This window comes from Triturus cristatus, chromosome 2_2 (genome assembly GCF_964204655.1).
Source record: "Triturus cristatus chromosome 2_2, aTriCri1.1, whole genome shotgun sequence".
NCBI lineage: Eukaryota > Metazoa > Chordata > Amphibia > Caudata > Salamandridae > Triturus > Triturus cristatus.
Genome location: NC_140582.1, coordinates 852,012,068 through 852,027,694, shown reverse-complemented (window position 1 = coordinate 852,027,694; position 15,627 = coordinate 852,012,068). Strand labels below are relative to the sequence as shown.

General features: G+C 40.2%; 1 protein-coding gene across 1 annotated transcript in view; it reads left to right on the top strand.

Annotated features, from left to right (window-relative positions):
* Window positions 1–15,627, top strand: part of CHRNA9 (cholinergic receptor nicotinic alpha 9 subunit) — a 96,897-nt gene that overhangs the window by 56,600 nt on the left and 24,670 nt on the right. The window contains exon 4 of the mRNA XM_085643118.1: window positions 15,011–15,543. Coding sequence (XP_085499244.1) covers window positions 15,011–15,543 — 533 coding nt within the window. The remainder of the gene's footprint in view (window positions 1–15,010; window positions 15,544–15,627) is intronic.

Sequence of the window (15,627 nt, the reverse complement as noted above, 5' to 3'; positions counted from 1 at the left end):
AAATAGTGGTGAGGCACAAATACAAACGTGCAATTTGTGCTGTACGAGTGTGCCTCAGTACCCACTTACTTACATTAACCTACTCACCCACCCGCATAGAACAATTCACTCACACTCACCCATTGCCCTTGATCACCTACGAATTTACATTCACTCATCCACATTAAGCTATACATTGCCATTCACCCAACTCATATACACAGCCACCCAAATTTTACCAACCCCTGCAATCACTGACTCATCCATTCACACAAACGCGCATAGCTTTACTTATCTAGTAACCAAATATTTTAGTAATAAAAAAGCTACACTTACAGCCTTTCGCTGCTGTTTGTTTTGTTTCACCTACGCTACATGATCGTTGTGTGGTGGGGGGAATGTTAATTTGCGTATTTGCACATCCTGCATTGCTTCTTAAGTGAAACTGCGTATTTGCACGTCCTGCTTCTTGCACTGGTCTTCTTAAAAATCTCCAAACTTAGAACTGTGAAACTTTTTAAAAAACTATGATTATACTTTTAATTATACTTGTTTTGGCTCGCCTGGTGTTTGAACCCACTCACACTGCAGTCACGCTACTTTTCCGCCTATTTCGACCTCACGGAGCCCGCCTTTCAGAGCAGTCCCGCTAGCATTGAGGTCAGCGGTCTATTTGTTCTCCGCCCTGCCCTATTTAGGAAGCACGCAGGCGCGCCGAAGGCGCGCCTAAGACAACCCCTTCTGCGCCCGTCCGCGCACCGGCCTCGCACAGCGCCAGCCATGCTGCCCGAAATAACGAGAGTGGTGTCGACGATAAGAGACTTACATCCTCTAGTGAGGTTTTAAGACGGATTGGTAAGTCAGTAAATGGTAGGATCAACATGCCCCATTGGGAGGGTACAGCTGGTACCAAGGCCGACTTTATTAGGAGAGAGGCTTTATTGGGAGGGTTGCTTAATGTTAGATCTCTGCCAAAACATCAGGTGGAGATCCAACTAATGCTTGAATTCCACCATCTAGATGTCCTGTTCATGACAGAAACCTGGACCCACTCAGGCCTAGAGGTAGAATTAGGACTGGCATGCCCTCTGGGCTATAACATTTTACATAAGCCCCGTGACAAAGGAAGAGGAGGTGGAGTGGGGATTATTTTCAGAGAAGCCCTGGATTTTACTCAGTTAGAGATCGATGAAGAAGAGGGGTTCAAACTTTTTGGTTTCTCACTTAAAGACCCCAAGGGTTGTGTATTGGCAGGTATTGTCTGCTACAGACCGCCAGGAGCAGTAAGATCTTCTCACCTGCAGGGTCTAATAGATGTTATCTGCAACATGGCCATCACCCATTCTAACCTGTTTATATTATGTGATTTCAATCTATGGTGTAACGGAACGCTGGACTCTGGCTATTTCAATCTTATTCAGGCTTGTGAGAGCCTGGAATTATACCAGGGAGTCAGCAAGGCCACTCATATAGAGGAAATATACTTGATCTAATTTTCTCCAAGGAACAGGCTCTGGGAGTGATAGAAATCCTCCCGGTTGGCTGGTCCGATCCCCATTTGGCCAAATTTCGGATACTTGACCTCGGAAGAACACAGCTCGCCGTTAGAGAGGCAAGAATGTTTAAGAGTAGAAACTGGAAGGGACTCCTTAAGAGAAAGACTAGTTCCCTTCCCGTATTCTCCTTTAAGGACAATTTTAATAATAGTAGAACAGTGGAAAACAATTATACGGCCTTTTGCACACAGATTAAAAGTCAACTTGCCCAAATCGCTCCTGAAAAAATTTGTAAAAAGATAGGTAGATCGTCTGCCAGTTGGTATAACGACCACCTTAAATCTCTGAAATTGGGCTGTCGGCAGGCTGAGAGGAAATGGAGGAGAACTTACTCGGACGAGGGTAGGTCCGATTGGAAGGCGTTATTAAGGGACTATAGGAAGGAAATCGACTTGGCCAAGTCTGAATATTTTGCCAATATTATTTTAAATTCAAAAAATAATTCACGGACAATCTTCAAAATAGTGAAGGATATGACTGTCCCTGAATGTATACAATCTAAAGTTCTGCCGACCCAAGCTCTGTGTGACAGTCTAGTTACTTTTTTCTCTGAAAAAATAAGCAACATAATTGATGGACTAAGGCAAAATGATCCACCTAGTTGCAAAGATTCCGTGGACAATATCACTGAGGTACTGGAGCCGGGAATGGCCAAAGAAATAGAGATGGGCCTAACGCCCATTTTGGATCACTTTGAGCTATTTTCGGAAGACACTTTTTATAGAACTGCAGGGAGTGTGCCCTCGGGGTCCCCTTTAGACCCCCTTCCTAATAAAATCTGGAAGGAGTTGGGTTCCGAGCTCTTCCCTCTTCTTTGTCAGATCTGCAATAGCTCTTTGACCTCCGGGTCAGTTCCAGCTTGTTGGAAGAAAGCAGTGGTTACTCCACTCCTGAAAAAATCGACTCTAGATCCGACCTGTGCGGCTAACTATAGACCCATTTCCCTTCTTCCCGACCCGATAAAAATCATTGAACGTCTGGTCAGCAAAAGTCTGTCTGAGTTCCTTGAATCCAATTCCAGGCTGGATGATGTCCAGTACGGTTTTCGACCTGGCCATGGAACTGAGACTGCACTAGTGACCGTATTGGATGATCTTCGACTGCGGGCAGACAGGGGGCAATCAGGTATTTTAATTCTACTTGACCTTTCTGCCGCTTTCGATACGGTCAATCATGACATCTTGCTGACCAGGTTGGAAGAAGTTGGGGTGTCTGGGACTGCTCTCGAATGGTTTCGATCTTACCTCTCGGATAGGTGTCAAGCGGTTTCCCTTCCACCGTATTAGTCCAAGTTCTCAGATGTCCACCCCGGCGTTCCACGGGGGTCAGCGATAAGCCTCATCCTTTTTAATGTTGATATGCGACCCCTGGTTGAAATCATAAAAACGCATGGTGTGAGACTTGTGAACTATGCTGATGACACACAAATCTTCTTTTCTTTAGAGGGTAATCATTCCATTCCACTGACAGCTTTCCATGACTGTATGCGAGACACTGCCCACTGGCTAAGAGCAAATTCTCTTCAGTTTAATTCAGGCAAAACTGAGGTTTTATACTGCACCACCGGGAGGATTCCCCCTCCTTTTCCTGGAAATCTTTGGTCTTCTACACCTACTCTGGTACCGGCTAAAGCTGTACACAATTTGGGAGTCATGCTCGACGCTACTCAAACTTTGGAGATGCACGTCAATAAGGTGGTAGGGACTTGCTTCTCTTTGATTAAAGCTCTGAAGAAAATTTTTCCATTACTACCAGAGGCGGCCAGAGCATTGGTCACTGGCGGCACTATCCTCAGTAGACTAGACTACTGCAATGCTCTACTGCTGGATGCCCCCAAATGTTTGATTGAACGCCTCCAGAGAGTACAAACTATGGCGGCTAAACTGGCGCTGATGAAACCGCGGCATTCATCAGGTTCGTTGGCTCTTGCAGAGCTTCATTGGTTACCCTTAACGCAGAGGATCCAATTTAAGTCCTTATGCTTGGTTTTTAAGGCCTTGCATGGACTAGGAGCCATGCCCCTTCAAGAGATCTTTATGTTGTATACACCTACTAGGTGTCTTCGTTCGGCTACTGCTTACTTGGTGAAAGTTCCAAAGATTCGAAAAGCCAAGTCCGGGGGTAGGGCCTTTAGCTTTACTGCAGCTAAACTCTGGAACGGCCTTCCCCTGGAACTTAGACAATCTCATGACCTTCTGCAGTTCAGGAGAAAACTCAAGACATGGCTGTTTCCTAGAGCTTATTAACTCTCCCTATTGCTCTATCTGTTCCATTTCCGTTCCCTCCAAGACACTTGTCAATGTATCATGTAATGTAGCGCCGAGATACCCGTTGGGTGATTGCTGCGCTTTACAAATACCGCATACAATACAATACCTGCATATTACATCTGTTTGGTATGACTTAAGACGGGCAGCAATTAATCTGTATAGAAAATAATACAAGCATCACTAGGAGAACTGAGAAAAAGGATTTTCACTTATTTTCTAAAAATAGAATTTCAAAGGCTCTGATAATGCAGAAATCTCAGGGTAATATCTCTTTAGAAATTCAGAAAATGTGGCACAATTACCTTTAATTACCATTACCCTGGTTTCCGCTCAAGGCGATGGATCTTGGTCACCGTATTTTGACCAGAAGAGCTCCTTCTGGTTGAAGAGGGCTATTAGCCTGAAACCGGTCCCAGGATGCTAGTTTTCAGTCCAGGGAAGACATGGCTTGGCAGTTCGGGCTGGACTGTTCCCATGAGGCGCAGGGTCAAGACTGATTTGCATATAGCTGTGTCCGAACTGGGGTGGCAAAGTGAGCTAAAGAATGATCATGGATTAAACCCAGATCTGTGACTGGAGGTGAGTGTTTGAAAAGTTTCAGCACTCCGTCCATCATCTCCTTGTGTTTGCTTTGTTCACCCTAAGTTGGCAGGGTATGCCCTGATGGGTCCCTTGCTTACTTTGCCACTGGATTCAAGCTAGCCTGGCTGAAGAGGGCTGTTATCCTGAAACCGGTACCAGGATGCTTGTTTCCAGTCCAGGGAAGACATGGCTTGGCAGTTCGGGCTGGACTGTTCCCATGAAGGCACAGGCTCAAGACTGATTTGCATATAGCTGTGTCAGAACTGGGGTGGCAAAGTGAGCTAAAGAATGATGATGGATTCAACCCAGATCTGTGACTGGGGGTGAGTGTTTGAAAAGTGTCAGCACTCTGTCCATCATCTCCTTGTGTTTGCTTCATAAACATTGGCAAATAATCAAATGCAAATAAACATAATGAGAGTTGTGAGTAGTTTTAAAGGGATTTATTTTCTAATATATATTTTAAGATTCTCGACTCTTCATTCATTAGAGAGGTATCAATCAGGTAATATATAAGATAATAGAAAAATTAAGTTAGTACAGAGCATATCATATCATATTCTAAGAAAATGAGGCACACATAATATCAATTAGAACTCATGAAGAGTTCAAGAATAGAAGCAAGATTGAGATTAGCATGAAGCTTAATCAATAATTAATAATTGCAGAATCTCCTATAAAGAGAAATAAAGCTTAGAGCAAATAAGCCTTGGCAAAGCCAGTTAGTCATAGCATAAAGCTTGGGGATTTTAATAAAATCTGAATGTAACAAAACCTGCATCTAATCTGCCTTTGTCTGCCTCAGTTCTGCACTCCATGAAGGCCTGCCCTCTCCTTCCCTGCATCTGCAAATCACATCTGCTCTCCTCCCTTCAGTTCTGCATTGAAGTCTGAAACTCCTCTGCAGCCTCCCGTCTCTAAATCTCTCTGCAAGGGTTCTGAAGCTCCTAAACTAGGAATGCGTTTATATCAGAGAATAATTTTACAAAGCATGTAGTGTGATTTTGTTCTGCATCCAACTGGAATCAAGCATTCTCCAAAAGGACACCTTCACCCCTCGGCAGTCTGCATAAGTCATCTTATCGGACAGGCGAAGATCCTTCCCACAACATAGTTTGCATCTTATTTAATATAACTACATCTCCTAACCTTCCTTTAAAGAAACATTCTTATTTTTAACTAAACACATAACATTAGCTGCAAAAGAACGTATTAATTAAGCAAGAAACATTAAACATAACATGGTAATGCACTTTTAAAATACGTGTGTTTTCTATTCTCTCTAAAGTAAAGAATTAACAGAGGCTTTGTTAAAACAATTCTAGCAACTAAGGGACAGATTTACCCGAAACTGACGCATCTGTACAGATGCGTCAGTGTCCCTGCGACTGCGTAAAAAACCCTTGCGCCACAATAGATGCGCTGTATTTACAATACGGCGCACTATGGCGCAAGGATTGACAGATGCGTCAGAAATTCTGATGCATCTGTTGGTGGAAAAGTCACGCATTGCTGGAGTCTGGTCACAAGCATGATGCTACTCCAGCAATGCGCGTTGTGGCCTATTCCCAATACACTGCGTCACTCCTTACGCCTGCTTGAAGCAGGCGTAAGGTTTTGATGCAGTGGCGTCCTAAAAGTCACGCAGTGAAATCTTGTAGATTTCACTGCATCACTTTTACAAGGCTTTCCTGGGTGGGAACGCCTACCCTGCATACATTATACCTGACGCAGGTATAATGTCATGCAGGGCTTTACAACGTGACGCATCTCCCTAGATGAGTCATGTTGTAAATAAGCCGCATTTTTTACACCACCAAAGTGACACAAAGGCAGTGCAAAAGTGTCGCAAGAGGATTGTAAATCTGCCCCTAAATTGATACGGCTCCAAGGTTACAAGCTGTAAATTATGCCAAGAGTTCTAGCAAGAGCTAAATCATGAGCTGTTTCTGTGTTTCTACAATATAAAATGTTGTGTTACTAATAATAAAATATATATATTACTAATGCACATGTAACATTTTTACAAGTTAAAATCACATTTCCATAGTGAAGAAAAAAATCTAATCTAAACACATTTAAGTCAAGCTATAAATGACTTGCACATGCGTTACATAATTTACTAAATAGAAAGCGTCTGACTAAACCCTGTGAATATCACAGCCTTAAGTTTTCACTTTGCAGAACCAAATGTCTGTGTGTCACTTTTTAAATGCAGTTTCATTTCTGAAGCTCAAGGCAGGTTTGCCTCTAGTGATGCTAAATTCTACAGGAGATTTTCATGCTCTTTCAGCTCCATCTTACTTGTCTCTGTTTTTCAGGCAGTGCTCTGCTCTGGTGTCCTTGACATTTTTATAGCTTGAGGCTACGTCCTGTCTCCGAGAGGATCATTGTATTTCTCTTCCTTCTATTTTCTCCCATTTCTACTGTTCTATCCCTTGCCTTGCTGAGGATGGAACCTAAGTCTTGGTTCCCATAAATGAGTGCCGGTGTCAACAACCAACAACCAACAATGCAAATTAAGGACTGCACTTGTGATGGGAAATATTAAATCTGAATCTTATTAATGGGAAAACTGGGCAATGAAATTATGGAAGCCCTTGGCCATTATATGGTGGGGTCTACTCTAAAAGTAATGGCAGAGAACGTGTGTTCAAAGAAAAGGACTCTAAACCTAAACAAATTCCAAACTTGGAAATACACGGAAAGGGACATGAGACGTTTTAAGGCAGTGCTGTGGGAAACAAAGAAACATGAGTAGGTAAAGTGAGTGATCTCATCCACACGATCTAAACCTGGATACCCTCAAAAACCACAATCTCAACTTATCTCTCACTTCCAGGGATTCCTCCTGATTTCAGGGCCTATCCTTATAAAATAAAAGCACAGTGTGAGCAGCCAATTGGCATCTCTGCTTAACTGTACAAAGTTAAATCAAAACTTTCCAAAAGCAACCGCTACATACTCAGCTATCTGTTCATGTGGTGAGCAGGCCAAATAGAGAGATTTCAGGATTGTGGAAGTTTTGAAATGGATGTATGATAGTATCTTGGCTTGAAATTGGTGTGAACTGGAGCCCCAGCCAACCTTTTGCTCCCGTAGTCAGACTCACTTAAGGTAGTTCCTACCATATTATATATTTTTTTTAATCTAGGTGTTACCTGAATAACGACCTTTCGCTTGAACAGAATTTGGAGAACGCTAAAACCTGAAACTTTCATCATCAACTGCCTATAATCATAATACATTTTTTAAATATCCAGTCTCAGAGCACCTTGATCAGGGCTATGGTAATCAATCAGTTCCACTACAGTAACCTTTTGAGTTACTGTTTACCTGGTATAGTCTACTTTAGCAGATCCAAATTTGATAATTCAGAATATTTGTAAATTTAAAAGCAGAGATCATGTCTCCACTGTAATGATTGGTCTACACAGTCTATCAGTCTCAGCCAAGTTAAAGTATAAGGGGGTTATTTAGAATGGATGGAAACAGGGCATCGGCCATTTCACGGTTACCATGCCTCATTCAGAGTTCGTGAAATTGCTTTATTTTCCTCACCAGAGCATCAGCTGTCTCCACTGTTGGAACACAACTGCCGCCTTAGTGCTGCTGGCTTTTGATCATACGAAGCGGCCCCCATTAAGGAGTTGTCCTTCCAAGACTGGCTTATCTTGGCCATGAGCGACTTGGAGGCATGGTGGTTGTGGATACACATTAATGCGTGTTAGTGTAATTTGTTTTTTGTGTCTTAAAAAGTAATATCTTATTTGAGGGTTTGTTTCTGAAAAACAACATAGGAAAATGAGGTCCTGGCTGCCATGACACACGATGCTTCTGACATTACATTGCTGCAGAAAATCCTCTCACCTGTTGGCGGGAGAACTTTTAACAAAGATTCCCCACCTAAGCACAAAGAAACTCTAAGACTTGTCGCCGGACTGCTGCATGTGTGGCAAAGTCAAGGCCTCTTTTATCCTAACAGTTTCACTGTCTTTCGACCAATGTTTAAATAATGCCTAAAGTCTCTTACCTTGGCTCACGAGCCAGCCTCTTCAAAATCCCTAATAAAGAGACTTTGCCGCACAACCCAGCCCTTGAAGTTCTGGCGGAGGCAACTCAAACCACAGTGGTGCCTAAGTGAAATGGGACTTGTGGGGGAAACTGCTTGCTCTGTGTCCAAAACCTAAAATTAAAACAAATACCTCAATCAATACAGGATGTCACATGGGTCGCTGGGGGAAAAAGAGTGGGTTTTAAGGAACATGAGGAAGTTCATCAGAAGGAAGACATAAAAGTGTAGGAAAATGTACAAGGGGAGAATTTTAAGACACAAAAAATAGGAAGTATATGCATGTGTGCAGATAATTTCAGTGCAGGAGGATGTGACAGTATAGGAAGAAGCGCAAAGGAAGACTTTGAGACATCAAGAAGAATGGGAAAAGGAGTAAAAATGTGTGATATAATTGCTAATTGAAAGGATTGGAATATAAATCAACTAGATTGTGCAAAACCAAAAATGGATAAAACCATGTTGGTAGTTGCGATACTAACCTATTTTATGAGAGGAGCACACATTTTATGGAAATATTAACAAGTTCATCCTATGCTTGACTATTGTGACAGAAATTACATTTTCCTGCCTTTATGCATCATGATTGGAAGTCTATGGAGGGTAATAGGTATGGGAAGAAGGAGAGGGGACATGGGAGACTGCGAATAATATTAAGTATGCACTGTCAGTGTGCACACTGGTAAGTCGCCTGGACAATTAGCATGTCCGATCCTTAAAATTACACACACCTTTTACAGGTGTGACTTCAGCCTAAATATGTTTTTTAGAGGATGCGTGTGATGGGGTTAGAAGGAGGGGTAGAATTAAAGTTTTATCAGGGTACGCAGTCTGGAATTTGAATTTCTATTACGGCTGCCCCATGCAAGATTAAAATCTCATAGGGCGTGGGTTGCATCCTGCTGTAGGTTTGAGAAGTTTCTTGCAAGTACCCGCTTCCAAAGGATCATTCACATTAATCAGACCCGCTATACTCTAGTTCTATTGGTGCAAGAACTAAAAAAAAGTGTACAAGCTTTCACTGGGCATCATTTATACAACTTAGAAGATCACAGTATTCCACAGTTTATTGGCCTTCAGAGAGCCTGGTTCTTAACCTTCATCACAGGTAAAATGTTTTAGTATGATAAGTGTTTCGTGGTGGATGTTATCACTGTAATGGTTTTATTGTATTACCAGCCAAAACAAAAAGAGGTGCTGACTCAGAGATTTAGTACCCTGAAAATATTGTATCTCTACACCATGTTAAAACACCAACTACCTCCTTCCACAGATTCACATTTACACTGACATCATACTTACTTCTTCTAGAGTGTTTTGTGTGATTTCCACATATTAAATAAATAAAATACACTAGAGGCAGGATTAATATGTTTGAATGACCAACCAATGGGTTAGCATCAATTGTATGCAGCCTAAGGGTCAGCTGACCTTATGATGAGAACACTAATCACTAACTCACACTAGTTATTCAAGGGTTTCACAGAAAGATTAACAAACTGTCTGTAACTAGTAATCTCTTGCAATTAGCTGAATGGGCTCCATCTTGAAGTGGTAACATTCAACTCATGATTCCAAACAACATCAAAATGTTAGAAGTTAGAATTGATCATTTTCATTCTTTGGACGGTTAATCACATTAGTTATTCCTCCAGTGGAACTCTGTAGAACTTGTGCCTGCAATTATGGCTGTTCACTTGGGTTAGCACCATCCCTCTTGCTCTCTCGATTGGCCCTTTTCAACACACATTTTTCTTTAGCCAAAGCTTTTTTCAAGTATGGATCATGATAAATTGAATATTGAGAATTCTTTAACATATTGAAATGTGTCGCATCTCAGAATATTGATTGAAAATGTAGAGCTTCTTGAACTAGGGCAATATTGTCCTTCACAATTTTTTATAGTGCAAGCCAGTAAGATTTGTTAAGTTAGTACAGCACTGTGTGAATAGGTCAGTCTGTTACCTGCACATCACAGACTTACATTGTGCCATGACCAATTATGTTTTTATTATTCTCTTTTGGATAAAGTCTTCCTACCAAATTTCATTTTTGAGGTATAACATATTTTCGGTGCTGTCCCGAACCAATCCAGTTTGTCAGTATCCTCTCTGTAAGTGACATCCACCCAAATACTCTTTTGAGGTTAACTTAAATATGTATTCAGTACCCAACATGGAAACACCTAAGCAATAGTGGACATTAGCAAATCCACTTCAATGTCCAATTGAGCTATTTCGATCAAGGTATAGTTAGTTATACGTATATTTTTAAGTACTTTTAGGGATGCATGGAGAAACTCAGTCAACTGATTTTACAACTCCCTTTAGCATGATAATTATTTCTTTGTATCTTAAAACATAATTTTACATAGATTTCAGAGCACATTGGGAGATTATACAATATTTCTTTATATAGCGTAATCTCTCAGAATTGGCAATGTTGAATTAATATTATTCATTAATATTTTACAGTTTGCCTCAAACCTTGTCATATTTTCCCCACATCCTGTGATAACTATTACTACACAGAAATGGATGTATCCACTGACTTTATAAAGCATAACATTAGATGGAATGAATACTTTTATGTGTCTGTTACTGCTATACATGGCAACTAAAAAAAAAGGCGCGGTCAAGAAAGCTGAAACCTCGGGAAGTTTCACTGTGCAGCTGCCTTGAGAAGGTTGGGTATCACCTTTCAGTCTAATACTTGATTATCTCTCTCCTTACCACCTGTAAATCTTTCATAAAGGTCATTACCTATCAGTAGATTGTGTAATCCAAGTCTAGCTGTGCTACGTGAGCTTTTTAACTGTTCAATTTGATGCAATTGAAATTTGTTCTTTTGGTCTGGTATTAGCCAATACCTTTTGATTTCACTAAAATTGTATGAATAATTTACTAACTTATTGGGGTTTTCAGCTAGCCCTCTTCATTTAATGGACTGTTATTGTGTTAGTCACATGTTTGTTTTCAGCATGGGGTAATGGGTCAGCCCACTTTAGGCCTTGATTAACTTCACTGTGAGTGATGACATTCTGCTTTTTCACAAGTAGTTGCTTTCGGTGCTATTTGCTATGAACTATGGCAATGAGTCCTTTTCAGACCAAACACTATTTTTGATTTTAATGAATTGTTTTCAGATTGACAAGTGTCCTGTAGCTTTCTCTACATAAAGGCATGCAAAAACCAGGACACGACAAAACAAGCACTGAGGATGCCAAAAGGTTGAACCCCAATACCAGGCCTATTGGTTTTGCCAATGCATTTTTGAAGTGAAGACATTACTGTTGGGAAGCCAAATTCCCCTTTCCTAGAGGACTGTGTTGGAATAAACAAATTACTTCTTGCCAACGAGTGCTTTCTTGGAGCATACACTACTGTGAGCATGATAACTTGATTGAAAATGAAACTCTCTTAGCCCAGTTGTGTGTCTCTATCAATTGTCAACATTAGGCATTCTAAAATGTTCATTTGCTTGATGATCTCAGGTGAGTTTTTGAAATCTATTATGGCATCATTCATTGGATGGCCCCTTTAAATATAGCATCTGTGAACACAACATTTCTTGTTATCAGTAAGCAGAAGTATCTAAAAGAGGTCTCATGACACCATGGAAGCAGAGACTCATTGATGAAAGAAATACTTCAGATGACTTAAGAATTTTCCAAAGAGGCTTCCTTATATTCTTATAGAGACAACATAAAAAGTTCCTCAGAAGCCTAGAAAAGTGGACTTTTCCAGATATTAAGAATGTCTCTCTTTTCAAAACAATATTTAAATCTGAGTTCATAGGCATGATTAATCGCTATATTTTTTTTAAAAAACTGGATAATCTCAACAAGTATATTGACAATGCTAAAAAAATCTTTTCTTTAAGATATTTTGGGCCTGATTTGAAACTTGACGGACTGCTTATTCCATCATAAATGTGGCAGAGTTTCCATTTGCCTTACAACAAGCACATTAAATCCTCTGGTACTTGTAATAAGGCTGACAAGATATCTGTCACTTTGTGACAGAATAACATGCCAAACTCTAAATCAGACCCTTTGTTTTTTGTTTAGTTTTGTTTTTAACAGAAAATGTAGCAGAGGTAATTTATTAATTAGCCTACGATGACACATATAGAAATCTTATTTAACATGTGAAGGAAAACAAATAAGCCCACAAGTCAGTTAATTAACTGGAACTGGGCTGCTGTTTAATCGATAGCCTTTAGATTTCCTGGATATATAGAATCTGTGGTTCTAGAACGTTTATATGATAGATCTGCACTATGTGATAGCAAACAGTTGAATCTTTAGTTTCTAAAATCAACAAGTGAATAGAGCAGAAATATAGCAATAGTTCTATTGTCATAAAAATGTATGTTATATATGTTTTTCTATAAGCCATGAGGGCAATAGTGTGTTGTATATTTAACCAAAAGGCTAACACCACAGTGCCATTTGTGTATATGGGGAGGTCTCCCTTATCCAAGTATATATTAAAGTTTGTATACCCCAATTGAAACTTGTCACATATGCTTCAGAGTAAGAGGCAAGTAACAGTCTACTGATCAAAAAATCATTTAATGTTAAGGCATACCATTTACTGCAAAGCTCATAATCAAAGGATAAGGATTTGGATAACCTGACCAAAACAAGGAAAACTGTGTTACTCTAGCAAGCCTCCTAGCCCAGAAAAAAATCTTTCTGTGAAAGATCGCTTTATCATCTAGTTTACCTTATTTGTAGGAGGTGGGCAGAATATTCCATTCTGCTAGTGGAACTGGTGGAATTTTGGTTACTCTTGTAGCATGGAGTTCCTGCCAAACTCCACCAATTGCAGCATGAAAATCTTTTCTCATGCGAGACTACAGAACCTGAAGTTGGCGAGTGAGATTTGGCAACCCCTAGTACGATTTCCAGTTGCTAGGAAGACATCTGGAGAGATTTTTCAAACTTGGATGGTCGCAACAGTTTGGCAATCGGAAGGCCGCCACTCGAGTAGAAAATCTACTCAAACAGCAGCGAAATCAACCTGAGTAGCTGGCGCTCTCTGGTGCACCGCATGGTGCCATTCGCATGGGTTTTTCTGCCCAGAATGTGTTTCCTCTCTAAATCACAGCATGAGCAGCGCAATGAGTCTATTTCCAGCCATTGGTGGAACTCTACAGAATCTCATGGAGTTTTTATGTAACTCTGTGGAATTCAGGAGAGTCAAATTCTGGGAGTTTCTCCCACCCCTACTACTTTGGCTTTTAGTGGTCCCATTTATCGTTCATTTCCTCATTTTCTCAGGCCATATAACTCTTTATTCATTTGCAATAGCCGACTCATTTATTTTTATTAATATATAATACCGTGCAATACAGTTAGCATATGTTTTGACAGTATGCTTCTAGTTAATAATTGTGTAATTCATTTAAATAGATGGTGCTTAGGAGAAAACAAGAAAGCTTCAGGTTTTCGCATTATTACAGAAGAGAATTCTCATGTTATTTATCTCACCTTACATCACAATCATGAGGTTTAGTTTTATCAAAATGAAAGACTTGAAAAGTACAGTTCACAGTCCTCTCTGTGAGAGGAAGAGATTGAGATTTCGACAACTGCAGGCAGAAGCACAGCAGCATGGCTCCGAGTGGAGCCATCCAAGGCCATATGGGCATTTTATCACAGAACATTTCTGGTACAGACATAACTTAATCTTGTCTTGCAGACAGACCTGCATAACATAAATGAAGTTCAGGTAGGAATATGTGTTGATTTTATTGAAATACTGACACTAATTATGGCAAAATGTTTGATGCATAGAATTTAAGTATGTACAGATTCTTACAATGCATCAGATTTAAAACTTTGCTGACTTTCATAAAACACGTTATTTTTCTTCTTATCTTCGCCCGCAAATTCACTGAATGCTGCAACTATTTAATTTAATTTATCCTGCACTAAAACTGGCTTAAAAAAACGTATAAACATAGTGGTGTGGATTTCTTGTGTGTGTGTGTGTGTACTTGTAGTTGCCAGAACTCACAACAATAATAAAAAGGTATGCCTGCTAGTCTCTGGCATTGCTTTGAGCCTGATAAGCAGTATCTCCAGGTAAGCCGAGGGACATCCAGGGCTCATAAGTTGTCTGTCCCTTCAGCCCAGAATTGGAGCACTGGCCATACCTGCATTTGTCGATGGGCCCCTAAGGGTTTACATAATGCTTATAAACACATAACACCTTCATGTGTGGTAGAAAAAACTGAATCTAATATCCTATGACTCTCACTATCTTTCTCTCCCTATACGTATATCGTTTTTATACTTATTTATTTTATAAATTGTGTAACGACAAATCAACATTTATAAATATTGTTTTTTGTCCAAATATTGATAATTGCCGGTTTAGCACAATGATTTTCATCTAAATGTCCTAAAGTTGTTTAGACATTTTTCTGTCAATGCATTTTAATTGCATTTTTCTCAAAAGTGTGAAAGTGTCATAACCAGTTTTTCAGTTCTAAAGATTTTACTATTTTGTTTTTTCTAAAAACTACTTTTCTTTTCTTAGGGCTGATGATGAATTCTCAGAACCAGTCAATACAAACGTGGTTTTGAGATATGATGGGAAAATTACATGGGATACGCCTTCGATTACAAAGAGCTCCTGTGTTTTGGATGTGTCGTATTTCCCCTTTGACAGTCAACAATGTAACCTCACCTTTGGATCCTGGACCTACAATGGCAACCAAGTAGACATCATAAATGCATTGGACCATGGAGATCTTTCCGACTTTGTAGAAAATGTGGAGTGGGAAATGCATGGGATGCCCGCCGTCAAGAATGTCATCACCTATGGCTGCTGTTCAGAGCCCTACCCAGATGTCACATTCACTTTGATTTTAAAACGGAGATCGATTTTCTATATATTCAACTTACTGGTACCTTGTGTGATGATTTCATTCTTGGCCCCTCTGGGATTCTACCTCCCAGCAGACTCAGGTGAAAAAGTATCTCTGGGTGTAACCGTTCTCCTTGCATTGACGGTTTTCCAATTAATGGTTGCGGAGAGTATGCCACCTTCGGAGAATGTCCCACTTATCGGTAAGTATTGTGTACTATAATTGGGAGCTATGCATGCAGGATCTAACTAGATCTGGGTTGGAACATAAAATGCAATTATTTTCT